The sequence below is a fragment of the Lissotriton vulgaris genome, chromosome 7 (genome assembly GCF_964263255.1).
Source record: "Lissotriton vulgaris chromosome 7, aLisVul1.2, whole genome shotgun sequence".
Taxonomy (NCBI): Eukaryota; Metazoa; Chordata; class Amphibia; order Caudata; family Salamandridae; genus Lissotriton; species Lissotriton vulgaris.
The window spans coordinates 831371903-831392740 of NC_141695.1; the positions used below are offsets into that span (position 1 = coordinate 831371903).

The window sequence follows — 20838 nt, forward strand, 5'->3', positions numbered from 1 at the left end:
GGTCTAAGCCCGGTGAGTCCAATGGGTGTTGCGCGCCTGTTCTGTAGCCCCAGGCTGCACTTCCTTCATAGAGTATTTCCATAAACACATAGTTTAGTGGAATTCGATTGTTAGACTCATTAAACAATTGCGGACAGACCTGCTCATGGCCCTAGGAATAGGTCTTGCAAAGGAAAACAAGCTTTGTCGTCGTGGTGACTGCCGAATTCACTGCATCACAATACTAAAATACATTTTAAAAAGCACAGCTGCCTCGTACACAATGCCAAAATCACCTACTGTAAACCATCAGTCTGCCGGCTGGCTGGAACTCGAACCGCAGGTCCTCAATGGAGAGCAGCTCTCTCACCTTTGCATATACCTGAAGCTGGAGGATTCCTCTTGCAAAAGCATACGCACATCCGGGAGCGCCGGAAGTGACGTCATTGTTCTGCTGCAAGATCCTTCATCGTTTCCAGCGTATACTCAGGTAAGTGCTGCAGCTGCTACCAGGGGGTAGATGTTAGTTCATCGGGGGCAAGCTCCACGCTATATCTGCACGCGCCCATCCTGGGTCAGAGCCCCCATTCATAGCGCTGCCTTTCTTAAAAAGAGCAGCATCGACCCTCCGCTCTCGGTCCCAGCTGCTCATTTTCCGTCCCAGACCAGCTTCCTCATTTTTCGGAAAGCACGAGTTTTCATTAAGGGGCTAAATTCAGACGCAGCTCCCTGCATGTGTGTGCTTCGTACGTGTTATAATGAACGCCTGCGTTGGAATGTGTGCGCAGTATGTGTGTTTGATGTTTGTCTGTATCAGCCTGCCTGCTTGTTTAATTTGCACCTTTTGTGTTTGAACATGTGTATTTTTGTGTATGTGTGACGTAGTACGTGCCTGTGTAAGTTGTGGAAAATTGCAAAAAGCCTAAAAAATATGTTCTACAGCAAGTTCTTCGGCGTAAGGAAAAATAAATTACTGCCCGTGTGTTGTAGGTCCCATGTTGGTTCCAAGTGCACCTGCGTGTATTCAAGATTCTCGACCAAATGGAACAGTCTTCGATCTACTGAAAAGTTGTCAATCAAAGAAGGCTAAACACAATTATTTATGTGAATACTGTATATTGTTGAGCATTACTTGTGTCCTTGCAACTTGTAGTGAGCTTTCATTACTAAATGAATGTGTGCTCTATTGTTGAATCCTGGTCATGTTCCCCAAGCTGTGTAGTGTGCAGAGCAGCACATCTTCTAAAACACTGGCAGTTTTCATGGATGCGTTTCAAAGCATAAGGATAAATGCTTCAAATAACTTAGCCGTTGTAATGCTGGTTCCTTATTTTGTTTGCTATTTGTGTAATTGAAAGGGCTGGTTGCCTGTGGCGATTGAGGTTTGCGCCCTATTTAGGAAACTTAGTCCGACGCATTCCAACCTCTTGCAATATCTACTTTTGCAAAACTGGCTATCATTCTGATTTCGTTCCATGTGCATGCAATGTTTTTAACTCATTTGTATATATTATTGAGACTGGGCCAATTACGTATTCCCTGATTTTTTTTCTCTCTCTTTTTCTCTCTCTCTCTCTTTCACTCTCATTCTCTCTCTCTTTCACTCTCATTCTCTCTCTCTTTCACTCTCATTCTCTCTCTCTTTCACTCTCATTCTCTCTCTCTTTCACTCTCTTTCTCTCTCCTTCCTTCTCCCTCTCCCTCTCTCTCTCTCCTTCTCTCCCTTCCAGCATTTAACTGCCTCGGATCATGTGTTAAATATTTATACAGTGAAAGCCGCACAAGTTACAGTAACGCGTGCCTTCCCCATTGATTGAGATCTTATAAGAGGTTTCCCCATGCCCTCTTCTCGTTTGAACTGTGGGTACTGCATGTGTCAACGAGATATGGGATCCCTTTTTGTTAAATTGCATCTCTTACCAAACTTTCAAACACCTCTGGCAAAACACTTATAAGGTCCGAGAGGGGAGACCTATTGGCTATGCCAATGCTTTTGCTCTATGTATTTGCCATTGTAATGCCTTTTGTTTCATTTATAAAGCTATTACATATTGCACAATTAACATACAATACTACTAGCAAAGCTAATATCTTTAGCTTAATAAAAGGTGAAACCTATTGCATTTTTAACGCTTGTTCTTTCATGTTGGGGGTCCCGGTGGGCAGAGGGTAGCAGGCATCTGACTCTCCATGCATCTGTGGGGATAGGTAACTTGATTTCCCGTCACAAACCCCAGTGTGAAAGTTCACTTATTGATAGTTCTTCTATTTCTCTCATAATGCCTCTACTTTGCTATTACCCTTTGTCCTGAGCAGGAAGACCTAAGCATACACTCTGGCTCTCCAAAAATAAAGTTGATTATTAGGTAATTTCCTCAATGGCCTTCAGTGCATGCCCAAACACTGCTTTGTAGTCCAAAATCTAGGCATATTAGATATAAATTGCACCAGGTCAGTGTACTTTTTGGGGTGCTTTTCTCCAATTAAATCTGTTAATCAGTTTGATATGCTTTGTATTTTACCTCTGAAACTTAAACCACACACAAACTAATTCCTGATTTTTATATCTAGCAGGGCATAATCATGGTTTCATTCAACATCCTGTTTTTTACTTGCGATCATTCTGTGTGTGTTCAAAAATATGGCGACTTCCTGCTTTTGGACAATCCCGGGGAAGTTCTTTGTAAATGTATGGTCGAAAATCTAGAGGAAGCTGGTCGGCCGATCACCGAAGAGAGAGATTTTAAAGCTATGATTCTGTTCCAATCATCTGGTAAGCACAATAAGTAAACCTTTATAATACGTTTACAACTGCAGGATAACGGTACAAATTACCAACCTGTTTAAGTAAAAACCTACATTTGTGATTAATTAATCCAATAATGGACAGTAACAATGAACATGCATGTCCCACATATGCCTTGGATTGCTCTCCAGAGACAAATGTAACACTTATGAAAAGGACTGAAACGTTTAGCTTGTGGCACTACTATAAGGCAGCCATTTTTAGATAAACTATTTTATGTATGCAACTTTTTTCAGGAGGTTCAAGTTCAGGCTTACAGTGTGTACTGTCTATTAAGGGAAACTTACTTACTTGGTTATGGATAGATTGTACATTTGTCCTTTATTATCAATACCTCTTTATTTATATATTCTGGCTAGAGCGTGAAGATATATTGCAAGTGGTCAATGTGTTATCTGTTTTGAGGTTTATATGTAAATATGTTTTTTTCTATTGCTTTTTTTAGTGAAGAAACAGTAATGATTCAGGATATTTTTCAAGAGATAATTGCAAGCTATTCTGGCACAACAGAGGGTCTAAAACAGGTGTTACTTCAAAGGGCACTGGAGGAAAAGCAGATGTTAATGGACTGTGGCAATCGGGGAAGCGCTGGTAGACTTGGGTTACGCGAACTACAAGAGGAAGAAATTGCAGAGAAAAGATGCAAGGACAAAAAAGCCAAGCAGAGTGGACTGGATTATATAAGAGTTGGTAACAAAGCTCATGCTGAAAGCACAACTTCTCAGCATGGTGATGCAAGTTCGCGGATGAGTGTGCAGAAAATTGAAAACCTGGCCCTTTTAGCAGGGATGGCTAGTGTCCTTCATCAAAAATCCACACTAAAAATGACGCATCAGACCGGGAAAATGAACTTGTCTTGGAGTCCCCGCTTAAATCCAATTATCAAGGACAAAAACATGCCTCCCTTTCACCACGTCATCCTAGAGTAATCAACACTCATTTTGAAAATAAAATGGGGCCATTCTGATGTAATCAATAGCCATCCTGAAGCTGTCATAGGATCATCCAGGAATAATCCACACTCATCCAGAAATTGTCATGGGATCATTCCAGAGTAATCCACTTCCATCCTGGAGCGGTTATAGGATCATCCTGGAATAATTGACAGCCATCCTTAAATTAGCTAGAACCCATCCTGGAGTAATGTTCACTCGTCCTGAAGTTGTCAATTAGTATTCGTAGAGTTGTAAAAGGTAATCACTCCCTGCCACTAGAAGTCATCAGAACACCATCCTACTGTGGTTTTTGTGATGAGTCTAGGTTCGTCATTACATTTAAATTTTTCGTCCTACAGGCATACTTCAGGATGGATTGGGATGACTTTCCCAGATAATTGCAGGAATAGCCTGACTGTAATCATCAGATGAGTCCAGAATGACTCCAGGATGATCTTCCTTTTTGACATGGGATGTGAAGCAGTCTTGTATGTGTGGAAGGATCAAGGGGTGCAGACGGCACTAGACTGCTATGCACCTCCACGCACAGTGAGGGCAGCGAGGTGTTCACGTTTGCACGGAGGTGCACGTCACTGCATCCCAGCGTAGCTCATCTCTCGATCATGTGGCCACTGGGCATGGCTCCGCAGGTGGAATTGACAGCCACGCTAGCATCGCTGCTGTCTGTTGCAAGGCGGAATTAGGAAGTAGGCATCAATTACGGCTGTACAGAGCCACATAGTGATGTGTGCATGACCAGCCAATAAAATGTCACCATTTTTTTCGAGACTGTCTGCTGGAGACTTTTTTGAGGCCAAAAAGATGAATTTTGCAGTCATCCCTCTAATCAGCTGATTTTGCAATTCGTTTGCGTATGGTGAAATCCTGGAGGGTATGCATAATAAATCATGCATGCACCTAGAAAGATACATCCTCATCATAGCACTTTTTTGTGCTTTTCGCCATGGTGCTAAGCATCGTACTAATGCTGTACTGCATTGCTAAAAGGCACTAGCAAAGCCAATAAGTCCCAAAGGCCAGGCCTACTGGCTTTGCTAATGCTTATTAAACATATCTCTTTTTGCTCCCGAACCTTAAAACCCTCTCTTCTGATGCTCTGGCAAACACTGGGGTTAAACCAATCCTCCGGTACCTCCCATTTGCCCCTCCTTCTTGCCACTGTTTCCACATCACCACACTCTCAGATTATATCCTTCTTTCAGCCACTCCCCCTCTGTCCTAAATAGCAGCATCTGCTCCATCTTCTTTTGCACCCACTTTCTACAATTATTCCTACTCTCTCTCTTCTCCTCCATCTCAATTGTTCCCACTAATTTAAGCATGTTTTTCTCTACAGCATATATGTTTCTTTTGCACCATGTAGCTCTCTCGTTATCCTTATCTCGCGCCCTACTCCTGGACTCACTTCCTCTCTCCGTTTACCATTTTCTCCTGCTTCGCTTGGTCTTTTGCCCTCCGCCCTCACCAGTCAACCCTCCACCCCTATTATGCCCCTGCAGCTATCTGGTTGACAATCAAATCCCAAATCTCTGGCTCCCCATTTCTCCTCTCTTATTGCCATTCACTCCTTCTTATCCCACAGCCCTGTCTTTCCTACTAAAATGACAACCCTCCCCTCCAAGCGGAAGGTTACCACACAAGGGTTTTATCTGCCACCTCCTGACAACAGACATTAAAAAAAATCTGATTACCTCTGCTGAGCCTTCAGTCAGTGTTGCCAGGTCTGAGATTTACATCGAGCCCAATCTCCCTTGAAAGGAAGCCCAAAACCAACTCTGCTTTCCAAAAGAAGCCCAAAAAGCCCAACCCTTTTCCACTCCCCTAGAAACGCTTGCAAAGGAGTATAAACATTATAAAACCTAAACCGCATTTATTTAGCATGTATTAAAATGCACAAGCGGCTAGTCTTTACACATATAGCTTTAGTGAGTGGCATGCAGCAGTCAAATGGCACTAGAGACTAAAGCACCAAAAGCGTGCATTCCATAGAATAAGGCTTCCGACGCAACTATGTTGTCTGTTTGTGTATATGTCTGTGTTTGTGTCGGTGTGAGAGAGAGTATTTCACACACCTGGTCCTGTAGGGGATTCATTACTCTTTAAAAGAAACACCCCATTGCAAAATGGCCCCTGCTTTATCCATTTAACAAGTCCCATTTTTTCGCTTTTGTGTCGGAAGACCTGAATTACTTACGGGCTTTAAAAGGGGCCCGAAAGGCAAGCCCTTACGAGCTAAAAGTAGCCCAAAACGCGCAAATAGCAAGTGTGAGCAAAATGAAGGCTTGCCACCAGGAACACTGCTTTCAACTGCACTCGAATTAACAGATGAAAAACACGATTTCAGCAAGTGAAGCACTTGAGCAGTACTTTATCATTTCAGTTTATTGTGATATAATTTGATATGTATAATAAATATAACGACATTCGCATTACAAAAGGCAATAACACATTCTAAACATACAGCATACTTTAATTCTATAATAAGCACTGATCACCATATTTTATCCTATCAAAAATGAGTATGTTGTACAAGTAAAAGCAAGTGCACCAATAAAATTAACTCGACAGTTATCACTTCTAACATGATGTGAGGTCTGTTCATGCGCTCGCAATAAAGCTGGAGACCACAGCACCAGTTGGTCTCCAATGTTACACAGATTGTAGTTGTATTTACACTCCTGACAAGGTGCTGAAGTGCTGCTTTGCTGACGGGTAGCACAGTACTCTGCGAGATTCTTACAACATAAGACTGTCATGTCAGTCCTGCCAACAGTCCTGCAAAGCGTCATGCAACAGGTGTGATGCTCACACATTTCAGTGCGGTGATCCGCATCACCGCACTGAAATGTATTGTCACGCATTTTGCCACCTGCTGCCAGGCGAGCCACCAGCGGTGCCTGTCATTGTGCCCGGGCTCTCTCGGCTGCTCTGATAGAGGTGTTCCTGCTTCCGTCGTTCCTAAACATTTAACCAGAGACTGCTGCTCTCAGCTCTGTGGCTGAGAGTGCTACAAATGTATCTCTCGACTGCACTCTGCCAGGAGCTGCCTGTTGCCCTGGAAACAAGAATGCAGCAAATTATGGTGCGGCGCCAGCGCGGCTCTCAATCGTGAATCATCACACACTGCAGGGGGGCCGGGCTGCCCTCTCAGTCAGATGCTGCAGCTAATCACGGGCCGTGTCACCAGGGGGCCGGGATTAAATCCGTCACGTCCGGGAGGAAAAGGAAGTAAAGCGGCGGGGGAATCTGAGAGTGCAGGCTGCCTGCTCACGAGACAGCTTCTCTCATGACATCGATGGCCGCCCCGGTTTTTACAAAATGTTGTATTTGCCCGAACTGCTGGGTTATTATTCTCATCTCCAGGTCAGGTACCAAGTTAGATTGCTGTAAAATACAGGCACTACAGCCGCAGAAATTGGCTTTCAGGGCTGTTAACAATCTGTTAAAAAAATGAAAGCTGAGAAAATATTGTATGCTCGCTGCGGCTTGAATTTTACAGTTTTCATAATTTGAAGGAGTTTAACAAATCTTTAGTGAGCGTTCCTCTTAGAAAAAGAGGTCGGGCTGGCCACTGATAAACTATAACAGGGCAGCAATATTGTTCTGTTTCGTAAACCTTATGCAGAGTTTTCTTTCAATCCGCACATTTTCAGTCCTTGCAATATCAGTAACAGCTCGAACATATTGCACGGACTTGGCGCAGACAGCGAAAATGGTGAATTAGATGGTATTACTCGTTCCCCAGCCGTTTGTAAGACTTTCAATTATTTCAATTCACGAGCATGCTAGGCTGCGAGCGTGCGAGCTTGTTCCAGAGAATGGTATCAGAGGTATTCAAAGGTGTAAAAAAATGTAATTTACTTCCAGGATGACATTCTGGTATTTGGCGAGAGTGTGAGTGACCATAACTCGGCATTGAAAGATGCCCTGGCAAGGATCCTAGAATCAGGTCTGACATTACGCAGGGAAAAATGTACATTTTTGGCAACAGAGGTGGAATATCTGGGGCATTCCATCTCGTCAGATGGCGTAAAACCAAAGAGAGACTTACTAGCATCCATAAAATTGGCTTCAGTCCCCACCAACAGAGACCAGCTACGCTTATTTATTGGGCTAATAGAATACTATTCTAAATTTGTGAAGAACTTCGCAAGTAAGACCGAGCCCCTAAAGGTGCTCATGAGAAAAGGGATCAAATTTTGTTGGGGGGATGATCAGGAGAAGTGCTTTGTTGACATTAAGGAGGAAATATGCAACGCAGGCATTTTGGTTCCTTTTGATGTTGAGGGGAAAACTGTTATTACTGTTGATGCAAGCGATACCGGTGTAGGAGCTGTGTTGTCACAGCATGACGGCACCAATGAAAAAACAGTGGTGTTCGCATCCCGTACCCTAACTACCACTGAGCGCTGTTACTCTGCGATAGAAAAGGAAACTCTAGCAGCCGCATGGGGTGTTGAGTATTTCAGGATGTATGTGTGGGGGCGTAGATTCAAACTCTGCACTGACCATAAACCGTTGTTGAAGATACTTTCACCAGGTGGGACAGGAAAGGGGTCAGCCAGACTAGCAAGGTTAGCTTCTAAACTACATGTAGAGTTTATTTCGGGTTGGCGCAATGTACAGGCCGACTGCATGTCACGACTGTCCTTGAATTGGGAAGATGTAGACAGGACAGGAGTATCAAAAAGAGAAAGTGGAGGGGCCATTTCTAGTGTTGAGGATGTAATCCAGTGGAGTAGTGGTGCAGTCAGTAAAAAAGAGTGGGAGGAAGCTATGTCTAAGGACGAAATTCTTAAGAATGTGATGAACTTTGTTTTAAAGGGTAGACGTAGGGAAAGCACCCTGCCCATCAGCATTAGACCTTTTAATGCAGTAATTGACGAATTGTCAACTGTTGCTGGTCAGGTTATCATGCGTGGAGACAAAATAATTCCCCCATTTGAGATTCGGAAAAGACTCTTTGACTTGGCACATGAAGGACATATGGCCCAGACCATTACAAGGAAACGGTTGAGGAACGAATTTTGGTGGCCTGGTATGGAAGGTGAGGTGGTAGATTGGGTTGAAAGGTGCAATGAGTGCTGCGAAAGTGAGAAGAGACTCCCAAACCGTCCCATATTCAATCCATGATCCGGGTGTAGTGTGGCACAGTGTATGCCTCGATTTTATTGGGCCTATATCGGGTGTTCACCCCAGTAAAAGATTTGGAATGGTAGTAATGGATGTGCATGCTCGATGGCTCATTGTCTATTTACTTCCTGAAATAACCACCCAAACCACCATTAAAGTTTTGCGCATGATTTTCAAAGAGGAGGGTCACCCCACTGTTCTTATCACGGACAACGGGACCCAGCTGACTTCTGGTGAGATGAGAGACTTTCTGAGCGAGTGTGGTATAAAACATACATTCACCACTTTGTATAACCCACAATCCAACGGGATTGTCGAGAGGGCCAATCGCATGATTAAGGGTGCAATTGGGTTGGCAATAACCAATAACCTTGACATAGAGGAGACTCTTAGCAAGTTGGTATGGGCCTATCGCACAACTGAGAATGCTACCACTGGAGTTGTCCCCTTCGTCGCCATGCGAGGTAGGAAACCAGCTTCTAAACTGGTGCCTCCGTGGATCAAAGAACTGATTGAAGGGAAGAAAGATGATGGTTGTGATGCGAGAATTCCTGAGCATGCTTCCTGTAGAGTGCAAGTCAAGGAAGAGAACGTGCCCAGCATAAATGTGGGTGACTGGGTCAAAGTTCGTTCTGGACGATGGGTGAGAGGTTTATGCAAGTTTCGAGGACTTTACAATGTAAAGGAAGCACACCCATTCTATGTTGTGCTGGAGAATGGGGAAAAGTGGAATCTACGTAGGGTAGCAAAGTACTGCTCAAGAGACCGCATTCCTAAAACCTTGGTTAGTAACGGAGTTCATGTTCTGGGTACATGTTGGCCCATGACCGGCAATGGCTCAACAGTGCTCGCACAGGTGCTGAAGTGAGGGCACCAGGCCCCGGTGGGGATAACCTGAGCACTGGTCAAAGGCCAATTAACACAAAGGATGATTCATATGATCTTCATGGAGCCCAACCCTACCAGAGACCCTTACGGGCTAGGAGACTCCCTCAGCATTTGCACAATTTCATTGTAGGATGATCTGTTGTTAATGTTCTTTGTTTCTGACATTTACATACCCTTCCCTATCATTGTTTTATTTTATTCCCTACCTGCGTGTAGAGGAAAGGGGGGTATGTTGTGACGTCATTCCACTCCGCGCTACGCCGTGGAATGTTGCAATGACGAACGTTCTAAGTCAAGCGCCCGACGCCAGCTGTCAGTTCTCCCCGGCTGACTGAAGGCGGTGGGCGCGCTGATGTCTTGTTGCTTATGAATAAAGCTTCATGTTTAAACTTAACCCCTGTCTCATGTTGTGGCTACAACACAATGTATCGATCAGATGGACAATAAATTGTAAAGTCCAGCGGTGCTTTTACTTCAAAAAAAGGAATGGTACTTCAATGAACACAAAGCTAAATACTTTGCATAGAAACCACAAATATATGCACAATATGAATTTGGTAAAATAGTATATCAAGCAGTAATCCCAATCACAGGGGTAATAGCAATTTAAAAACCTTCCTGTATTGGGCCTCGCATATAGGGACAGTATTTTGCCTCGAATTAATACTGCCTGGGTAAAAGATGTACATTGGTAGGACTAGTTTAACAAGAGTTTCTTGTTGCTCAAATGGGTGTACTTTCTGATATTTAAATGTTTCTTTTGTCTTCATTGCTTGATTTTGCACGCAAGAACTTGTCACTCATTGTCATTGAAATGTCACTCATAATTACACTGAAATTATTAAAATGTCGCACATAGCAATCTGAAACCTTGGTAGCTATGTGCCAAGTACCACACATCAATCGTTATACTAACGCATTTCAGTGTGGTGGTCTGCATCACCAAACTGAAATGCAAAAATCATGCATTATTGCGCCTCTCATGCTTTTAATACACTATATTTAAAGATCTGGCTCTGTGCGGTGTGACCTGCTCCTCTGTAGGCTTGGGCGCTAGCTACAGTGTGTGAGAAGTTGGCCTGATATGCAGTGCTCACTATTCTAGTGATCACTATGTATATGTCCGAACGACCCTTATTGATGATTGGTTGTAAGTCAACCTTATAGACCAGCTATCCTAGTAGCATGGACAAGAGCAGTCTTTAGGCTAAACTCTAGAGGGCATGTTAAGCAAGCTGTTATACCATCACATATACCCCTTGAACACCAAGTGAAAGGACACCTCACAAGTTGTTATGAAAATAAAAGGATATTTATTTAGAACACAACAGCCCTGGACTCTTTATGAGGACAGGGCGCTAAGCACAATACAAAGCTCTTAAAGAATTTCTGAAAGTCGCACAATTTACACAAATGCCCGAGGGGCACGGAAAACCATATACTACAAAAGTGGAATGCGAATTTACTAGCAGGTAGGTACTACTCTCAAAGACTTTAGAAACGCTAGGCCTACAATGCTGAACCCTTGGATTAGAAGCAGGAGGCCTAGGGACGTCGTGTGCAGAGTGGAAACTCTCACTCGTAATGCGGGACAAAGTCTATGGTTGCTAGAAATTACAAAGTTAGTGTTCTCGGGCGAACCCGACTAGGTAGGTCAAAAACGAAAGTGGATCTAGACACTTAGAGAGTTGGTCTACGCTGGAGCACCGTGGTACTCGGTTTACCTAGCCCAGGAGCTGCGGCTGCATAGGGTTCAAGTGTCGTCGGGTTTCTTCGTCGACGAACCAGGAGCCTGAAGTGGAAGTTGCTGGCTGGCGACCAGTGAAGATGTTCCGGGCCGATCCAAGGACTGGATCAGCTGAAGAGGGTACCTGTAAGCAGAGGGGACCAAGTTCTGAATCACTAGCCAGTAATTAGATGGGCACCAGGATGGCACCGGATGAAGTCACCTCGACCAGGTGAGTGGGCGACGCTGGGCTCTGCAGTCTCTCAGACCAGGAGGCGTTGTCGGCGACCAGGATGGAGGTGCGAGCTGTCCCACGAAGGTATCTGCTGTCGGCGATGCTGGACCCAGGATTGGGGCAACAACTCTTGGCAAATGCAAGCCCACACGGTGGACTCAAAATGGCGTCTGGATTGGACCAGGAGGGTCCGGGGTGCTCCTCTGTTGGAGGGGAGCAAGGGCCAGTCTGGAGCAACCAGACCAGCGATGGAAGTGTCGTCGTTCTTCGTCAAGAGGGCTACAAGCCAGCAGGCAAGTGGCCGGACAACGCTGTGAGCAGCAAAGAGCAGAAGGGCCCAACGCAGATCTCGTGGATGCTGGGGGGCTGGACTTCGGTGCTGGAGCTGCTCAGGGTTAGGGCTTCTCAAACCCCAAAGCACTCACTCGAGGATCCCTCGGCGGTCGTGCTGGATAAGCGTAGTGCAGTTCTGAAGATGGGCGGTCCCTCGAGGTCTCGTCACACCCACAAATCTCAGCTGGGCTGATGATGTAGGTAGAGGTCAGAGGTGCCAGGGAAGCTGGGTCTCGTCGTGCTGGTCGGTCGGGTTCCGGAGGAAGGACGTGCAGCAAACCGCAGTGTTCTTAGTTGGTGCCCGCAGATGCAGGGTGACTACTCCTTAGTCACAAGGGAGAAATCTTAGGAAGAAGTCTTGAGTTCCTTTTCGTAGAAAGTAGTTTCAGGATTCAAAGATGATCTAATTTGGAAGGGTCCCCGCTCCCACCTTTATTCTAAAGAAAGGGGCTGGTACGGGACTAGGTCCTGCCCATGGGTGGGACCAGGAAGGGGGGTGGTTACACCCCTCTCCCATGCCGGACTTTCCCCAGCTCAGGGGCTGGTGTGCCCCTGGAACTGGTTCAAACTGGCAGATGCACAGTGAGCACCGGGGTGCCACTTACAGTCACCTTCCTATTCAGCCCTGCCTACATAGGATACACAAAACCCTCTCTGGGATGGTGCTAGCACCGCCCCTGACAGGAAACCCTTTGTCCAAGCTCCCCTCGCTGGAAGGACTCCCAGCTGCAGGGGGTCAGACTTGTGTCTGTGGTGGCAGCGTCCATTTTGTGGAGCTGAGGCTTCAGTTAACTTTAACCGGGGTTCACAGTTACATACATGTCGTGTCCCTCTAGAAGGGTGGAATGCTAACCCCGTCGCCAGAATTGGCGAGGGGTTAGTATTCCAATTCGTATGACACCTTACTCGACATGTTTTGATAAAGCGATACCAGAGATAGCAAATAACCGCTAGGATTATAATGCACTTAAGAGTATATGGTACGCGTTATCATGGAACAGCTATTAGGACTTGGTTCCGCAAGCTGCAGACGGGCTCAGCTCATGCCAGAGCACCATCTCACATAATTCCAAGCACTCTGCCTTCAGGATTGTTAAGGCCTGCCATAGGAGTGACTTATAGGAATATATGTGTCTATTTTTAGGGTTAGATATAGGTATACTATATCTAAAGCAAAGGGTGATTACACCACCTTGCCCCAGCTGTCGTGCAGCCAGTTGTCAGATTTAGATGGCCAGCCAGGGGTGGCATAATACATGCTGCAGCCCCTGGTAGGCCCTGGGTACACATATGCCCTGAGTTACAGGGTCTGATAAGGTGGCCCAGTACCAATTAGATATGTACCTAAGGTACATGGAATCCATTTTAGAGAGAGAGCAGTAGGCCTGGGGCCCTGAATTGCAGGGTCCCAGGTCAACTAAGTCGAAAAACCAGCAAAACACCAGGAAAAAAGTTGGGGGTAACAATAGTCAGGTATCTACCCTCCTACACAGTGTTACAATGTAACACATCACCCGACACCACAGCAGCATAACTCTGTGACTCAGGAGAGAGGAGTCCCTGTCAGTGTGATGTTGCATGTGAACATATGAAGAAATACACGTTGGCTGTAGAAAGTCTCTTGAAATGATGAGTTTAATCCAATGAGAAGACCCACAATAGCTTCCCTGCTTGGCATCCAGAGCAGTCTGCCTAAGTTCACAATCTTATCCCAAAATTCCCCCAAGGAACATACCAAGTTCCATTACTTAAAACAACCCCTCAAAGGGACACATAAGAAGCTTATATATTACACAATTCCCATTATCCAAAATAAACAAAAAGAAAAATGAAACTTAAAATACAAACTAAAACATCAGTAGGGGCACACACAACCTTCCTACTACGGGTAGGTGCAACACCATCACCAACACCAGCAGTAAAAGGAACAGCAACCTCAACTCCCACTTCAGCATTAGTGGGACAATCTCCACTGACATCTCTAATATGAGAACTGTCACAACAATTACCATCACCAACTTCTGAATTGCAACCATCCCTCATCATCACACACTCTTCCATCCATTGCAACTTCAGCACCCTCACTGATGATTTTGCCTTGCTACTCACTTGCTTTGACAACACAATTTTTATTTCACCACCCCTTTCCTTCAAGTAACACTGCCATTTTGAAAACCTCAAGTATTTCAGTAGGTTTGGACAGCCTTAAAATTCCTTTCACCAATTTACTGGGTTTTTGTAGAAAACTAGGATCTGCTTTCACGATTACCCCCACTTTTTGCTGTTGTCAGTATGTTTTTTTGACTGCTAATCAGAACCCCAGTCACTGTGCTTCCTCCCTAAATTTGTCATAGTAAGTACTTCTATACTTCCACAACAGGCAACTGGTGTACCCCTTTAAGTCCCTATGATACTAAGGTACCCAGCACATAGGCACACCAGCGGTCTCCCATGGGCTGCAGCATTTATTGTACCACCCATGACAGACCACTCAAACTGTGACTACAGGCCTGCCATTTCAGCCTGTGTTAGCTGGTGCTAGCACCACTTACAACATATATCGCTCTGCTGTTAAAAATCAGTTAGCCCTTTTCAACCTCTTGGACACTGACTCCCCGGATTTCCTTTTCCTCACCGAAACTTGGTTCTCTTCTGACTCACTCCCGGATCTTCTTGCTATCCTTCCTAGCTCCTACTATGCCCTTCGCGCTGACCGCCCTGATGGTAAAACTGGCGGTGGTGTGGCGATGATAGTCCGTTCTTCTATGAAGTTCCAGCTTCTCCCGCACCCCCGCATACCTAGTGTTGATTTTTTGGTGGCTCGCTCTCTTAATCTCCCGGTTCCTCTTACGGTGGTACTCATGTACCGCCCCCCTCAAAGCATGCCATCATTTGTATCTACCTTGCAGGACCTCCTGGCCACTTTGGCTGTAAACAATTCCTCGCTGCTTCTGCTCGGAGACTTTAACTTCTGGCTGGGTGATCCGAGGGAGGACTCCTCCTCCAAAGATTTCTCTGCCACACTGCGGTCCCTTAATTTTTCACCTCACGTCTTGGCCCCTACTCATACCCACGGTCATATCCTGGACCAAATCTGGTCCTTACGCTGCAATCTCTCGGCCACCTCTATTCTTCCCTGTGTCTGGTCGGATCACTTCATGATCTCCTTCCCCATTCACTTGGCCCAAGCCGAGAAAGCCCCCTTGCCTAAAAACATCTTGGCTCGGAGCTGGAACAGGACTGATCTTAGCGATCTCTCTTCCCTATTGTCGTCATCTGCTCCCACCCTGACTGACCTGCCTCTGGAAAGTCAGGCGGATGCCATCACCGCTTGGCTTTCTTCCGCTTGCGACCAGGCCGCTCCTCTTAAAAAGATTAAATATGCTCGCCGCCATGACGCTCACATGTGGTTCTCCAATGACCTCAAATCCCTGAAACTTGAACTCAGGCGTTCGGAGCGTCACTGGCGACGCAACTACTGCCCTACCCTTCGCCTCAAATACAAAGCCCTCCTCAATAACTACAAAAAAGCTATTTTAGCGGCCAAATCCAAATATTTCACTGAGCGAGTGGCCCTTTCAGCCAACAAACCTCGCGAGATCTTTTCCCTAGTGCACAGTCTCGCCACCTCTGACCGCGCCTCTCTCTCACCTGCCCCCTCTCAATCTCTCTGCCACTCTTTGAATGACTACTTTATCAATAAAATCATCACCATCAAGGCCAACATTCCTATTGTGCCTCGGCCTGACTCATCTGATCATTTTCACCCGCCTTCCTCTGTCCTGGATCACTTTGACCCAATCTCATCTGAGCTCTTCCTTGACCTGCTTGTCAAGGTTAAGTCTGGCTCCCCTGCGGACTGTGCCCCTGCACGGATCCTCAGAACTCTCTACACCAACTGTCCCGTCCCCCCCCCTCACCTTTCTCAATTCTTCCTTGGCTCTGGGTTGTGTCCCTTCTTCATTTAAATCTGCCATTGTTCTTCCTATCTTGAAGAAGGCTGGACTGGACCCCTCCCTTCCATCTAATTTTAGGCCTATCTCCCTTCTCCCCTACCTAGGGAAGATCCTCGACAGCTATGTGACTTCTTGCCTCTCCGCCTACATCGAGGACAACCATCTCCTGGCCTCCCACCAGGCGGGCTTCCGACCCGGCCACTCCACTGAGAGTGTGGTCCTCGCGGTCCTGGATGAGCTCAAGGGGAAGGCCGACAGTAACCTCCCCCAGGCCCTGGTCCTTTTGGACTTGTCCGCTGCGTTTGACACGGTCGATCATGCCATCCTTCTCGACCGTGTCAGCGCAGCGGGCATCCAGGGCAAGGCCCTCTCCTGGATCGCGTCCTTTCTTCAGGGCAGATCTCAGGCAGTCCACCTTTCTGATTTTTCTGCTCCTCCCCTTCTGGTCACCTCTGGGGTCCCACAGGGTTCCTCTCTTTCCCCCCTTCTTTTCAACCTCTACATCCGTCCTCTTGTTTCCTCCCTTCTTGAGCTGGGGGTCTCGGTGTACAACTACGCAGACGACCTCCAGCTCGTCTTTGATCTCTCATCCCCTGCTGACTCTCTCCCTAAATTCTGCTCTACTCTTGTCTTCATCTCTCAGTGGATGAGCTTCAATCATTTGAAGCTCAATCCCGATAAGACAGAGCTCATCCTTACTGGTGGCTCGTCTAATCCTTGGTCCTCCGTTCACTGGCCCCTTTCTTTTGGCCCCCCTCCCTCCCCTGTTCCCTCTGTCCGGACTTTGGGCATCAAGATCAGCAATGACCTTTCCATGCATGCCCAAATTAGTTCCGTTGTGTCCTCTTGTTTTTCTTCCCTTCGCCTTATCCGTAAGATCTCCCGTTTTTTTTCTGTTGACGCCCTCAAAACCATCATCACGGCCTTGATTACATCCCGCCTGGATTCTGGAAACGGCTTGTACGTAGGCATTCCTGCCTACGAGACTCGCCGTCTCCAAGCTATCCAAAACCAGGCGGCCCGCCTCATCCTTCATCTTCCTAAATCTGCTCACATCTCCCCGGCCCTTAAGACCCTCCATTGGCTTCCGGTTCACCTCAGGTCCCAGTTCAAACTTGCCTGCTTGGCCTTTCGGGCGCACTCTCGCTCTGCCCCGCTTTTCATTAACTCTTTAATCTCTTCCCATGCCTCCAGCCGCTCTCTTCGCTCTTCCTCCCTTTCCCTTCTTCACGTCCCACGTTTTCGTAAATCCCGCACCGGGGGCACCCGTTTCTCCGTGCGGGCCCCCCAGATCTGGAACAATCTCCCTCTTTCTATTCGTTCTATTCCTATTTTTTCCCACTTTCGTAAAGCCCTCAAAACTTTTCTTTTCCTTCAGGCCTTCCCTGGTTAATTTCTCTGGGATCCTCTGTTTATACCGATTTGCCCCTAGCGCCAGGAAGCCGCTTGGCCGCAGTGCGCTTTAGAAATATTTTTTTCATTTCATTTCATTTCATATCATATATAGGTTTCCCTATATCTGAGGTCACTACACTTAAAACCTATATGTCACCCCTAAGGCAGGCCTTTTAGTCTTGAAGGCAGGGTGCTGGGTTATAAGTGTGTGGGGACACCCATACAAACCCCGGAGTTGATTTTCCAAGCTTTGTAAGTGCGGTCAGCCATTTTGATACATATAGTGGCTATCTGTCTTTACACAATGGCTAACTATATAGTGGCTATACTGAACCTGGGCATGTCTGGTATAAAACATGTCGGAATCATAGCCCCACACCGTTACCGGTGTTGGAGGTATAATTCCATATACTGGTAGGCTCCTCCGGGAAGGCCCCAGGCCTTTCAGGGTCTGCTAGCAATCTAGTGTTGCTGCCGACCACAGACACGATTCTGCCCTTCCGCTGCTGAGCTGAGCACGAGCAGGGGAAGGTAGAACAATAGGTTTCCTGTCACAGGGAGGTGTGACCACCTCCCAGACAGGACTTAGTGTATTGGGCTGGTGTGGGGGTCCTTGCCAGCGCCACCAGACTGCTTTGAAGGGAACATTTGGTGCCCTCTTTGCATACTCCGGTTTGAGCCAGCCCTTGGCTCCTGCTCTGGAGCAAAACTGTACAAAGGACATGGGAGTATCCTCCCCCCTGTCCAGCCACTCCTCTGGGAGGGACCCCATATTTATCCTAACCCCTTTCTTAGTCTATAAAGGGGCTATCTGTGGGTGGGTCCTTAGATTCGCTGTGGGGCAAGACTCAAGCTGAAACCACATCACTCTTCGACCGTCTGGACACTTGGACTGCGCTGTTCTGCAAGTCTTCTTCGTCCTCCGTGTCTGTGCTTCTTCCAGGATCTTCAACAGACCTGTAGACATCAAGGACACCCGAAGTAATCTCCCTTGAAGTGAAGGAGTCACTTCTTACATCTGCAGGCACCACAACGAAGCTGACCGTTCTGCTGCTCCTTATGTCCCACGGACTTCGAAATGCCCAGCAACACAGGTGGTGGTTCTGCAACTCCCTCGAGGCCTGACCTGTTCTCTCAGCAAGTTTGAAGCCAGTGTCCCTCATCAGAAGCGCTGGGACCAAACCCCTGTGCACCGCATCGACCTGCCATTGCCAAGGCTTGTTGACTCTGCACTCCAGAGATCTTCCAGCTACAAGAAGCTCCAGCCTCCAGCATCTCTTCCTGATAAGATATTTGTCCACGCTGCATCATCAGCACAGTGGGCCTTCCTCTTTGGTAAGCTGCTCGAGGTCCTCTTGCGACTCCTATGCCTTCGGGCCTGTGGATCCTCTCAAGGGTCTTCTCTTGCTTCAGTGGGCTCCCCTGCTTGCTCAGGTTGTGCTCTGACTCTCCTGCACTGGGTGAGTCACTTGGACCTTGCTGGTCCCAACGTTGCTCTTTGATCGTTTTCCATGCCTGTTACAGCTGCTAAGGCTTGTTGGTGCTTCCGATGGACACCAGCCCCCTGGTTCTCGACTTCTGACGTGGGACAGCTTGTGCATGGCTCCTGGTCTTCCTCAGCATTGCCTAGTCCTCACAGCTACAGCGACATGGTCACTGTCATCACTTCTCCATCTCCTGACATCGGTGGGCATTGCTCTTCCGTGCCTCCTGGTCACCTCCGAATGGCATAGACTGTGTCCCCTCTGCTTGCAGGTTCTTCTCTTCAAGAATCCACCCTTGGATTCCACTGGTCTTTTACATAGTCGTTGCCAGCAGCATCTTTACTGAAGTACTCTGTTCTCCCATCTATGGACCCGGCTTCCCTGGTGTCGGTATCCTGGTTCCTGGGGTATTTATGGGTCCAACCTTCTGTTTCCCACGGGGTTCCATCAGGGTCCACTGGGAATGGTCCTTCTTCTTCAAAACTGCAACCACAACTTTCCTGTTGGCTTCTACTGAGTACGCAGCTGTTTTTCCACTCTGCACACAGCCTCCCTGGGGTTCCTGGGCACTTACCTTGGGTGGTTCTTTGTGTCCCCAGCTCTTCTAAGTCTCCTAGACCAAATCCCAACTTCTGTTGCAGTTCTCATTCCACTTTCTTAGTATATGGTTTGGTCTCCCCCTGGAGACCACTTTGTACTGTGCTTACTTACCTCCTGCAATTGAATTATTGTTGTGTATTTGTGTTGATTTCTCCGTGTAGGAGATATACTAATGTGTTAATGAGTGTTGTGTAATAAATAAACATATTTTTATAACTACACTGTATAGTTATTTACTACATGGTTAGATCTGGTAAAACAAGCTGCTTAACACTCCTTCTGGACTAAGCCTGAAGGCTGCTCTCCACAGCTACCATGTAGAGAGCTTTTTATGGTTGTCTAAGACCACTAAAACCACCATATGGGTTGTATGGATTAGTGCAAGGTGCTTCACATAAAAAGTGTGCACCATATACTAAGCCCGGCTCCTACACCAGGACTCACCCTCAACTCTCCCGCATTTTAGATTTGGTCAAAATAATCTTGCCAGCGGCTTGCTTGACTAAAACACGTTCCTGCACTTCCTCTAAATTTACACTACTACAACACTCTCCTAATCTGTCTTCTAGCCCAGCTGGGTTTAACAAAGCAAGAGGTTTTCTACCTCTGAAAAAAACAAAAGGAGCAACACTGGTGGAGCTATGTGAAGTAGTATTATAATTCCACACCTTCTGCTGTAAATCCTCAGCCACATTTAACTTAATAGCAACTGCAGTCTGCACTCCTTCTTAAAGCATGCAGTTTGCCCGTTCAACAAAAGCATTGGATGATGGGATATATAAGGTAACTCTAACAAGCTTGATATCCCATAAACGAAGTTAATTAGACATCTATTCAGAAATGAAATGAACTCCATTGTCAGAGACCAATTCCTTAACAGAACCTTCTGAACGAAAAATGTGCTCAAGAAACCTTATAGCATTAACAGAATCAGGTGTTGACGATAATGAAAAGTAAAGTCATTTTGAAAAATATTCAATTGCCACAATTGGGAATTTATTACTGCTACCTAGCACTTTGTACAGACCAGCAAAATCAACTCCAATATTTTCACAGGCACCTTTCTGACACTTAAGTGGGCAAAGTGGTGAAGTGGGAAATTTCCAATGTTTATCCAAACACAGACACCAACGACAATTCTCCACATACTTCCTCATCTGCCCATCTATCCCAGGCCACCAATAACTGCTTAATTTATTTTACCGTGGCATACATACCTAAATATCCCAAATGCACCAGAAAGATAATTTTATCCCTCAATCTGGCTGGAGGAATAAAAACATCTTGTCTAACCGCAATGTCATTAACAAGGGATAATTCAGAAAAGACTTGAGAAAATGCTTTTAA

General features: G+C 46.3%; 2 protein-coding genes across 7 annotated transcripts in view; one reads left to right on the forward strand and one right to left on the reverse strand.

Annotated features, from left to right (window-relative positions):
• Positions 1-461, reverse strand: part of MCRIP1 (MAPK regulated corepressor interacting protein 1) — a 108854-nt gene extending 108393 nt beyond the window's left edge. Inside the window, exon 1 of one of the 3 annotated variants that reach the window (XM_086931151.1) lies at positions 350-461. The gene's annotated coding sequence lies outside the window, so the exon portion shown is untranslated. Of the gene's footprint in view, positions 1-275 lie in introns of all 3 variants that reach the window. The other 2 variants (XM_086931149.1, XM_086931150.1) reach the window with 2 other exon arrangements.
• LOC147702495 (uncharacterized) lies at positions 75-10156 on the forward strand. 4 transcript variants are annotated; one of them, XR_015297530.1, is made up of 4 exons: positions 410-469; positions 970-1083; positions 2554-2752; positions 3231-10156. XR_015297530.1 is itself a non-coding variant. In XM_086931148.1 (3 exons), the coding sequence occupies exons 1-3, from the start codon at positions 146-148 to the stop codon at positions 3242-3244; spliced, it is 540 nt and encodes a 179-aa protein (XP_086787274.1). In that variant the 5' UTR covers positions 75-145; the 3' UTR covers positions 3245-10156. The 4 variants fall into 4 exon arrangements, 1 of the variants encoding a protein (XP_086787274.1); XR_015297531.1 differs by having other exon boundaries at positions 440-469; positions 2551-2752; XM_086931148.1 differs by lacking the exon at positions 970-1083 and having other exon boundaries at positions 75-469; positions 2551-2752.
• Positions 10157-20838: the final 10682 nt, after the last annotated feature.

Coding starts and splice junctions, on each gene's coding strand:
- LOC147702495 (XM_086931148.1), top strand. CDS start 146: ATGGCCCTAGGAATAGGTCTTGCAAAGGAAAACAAGCTTTGTCGTCGT. Junction 470..2,550: donor CGTTTCCAGCGTATACTCAG/GTAAGTGCTGCA, acceptor TTTTATATCTAG/CAGGGCATAATCATGGTTTC.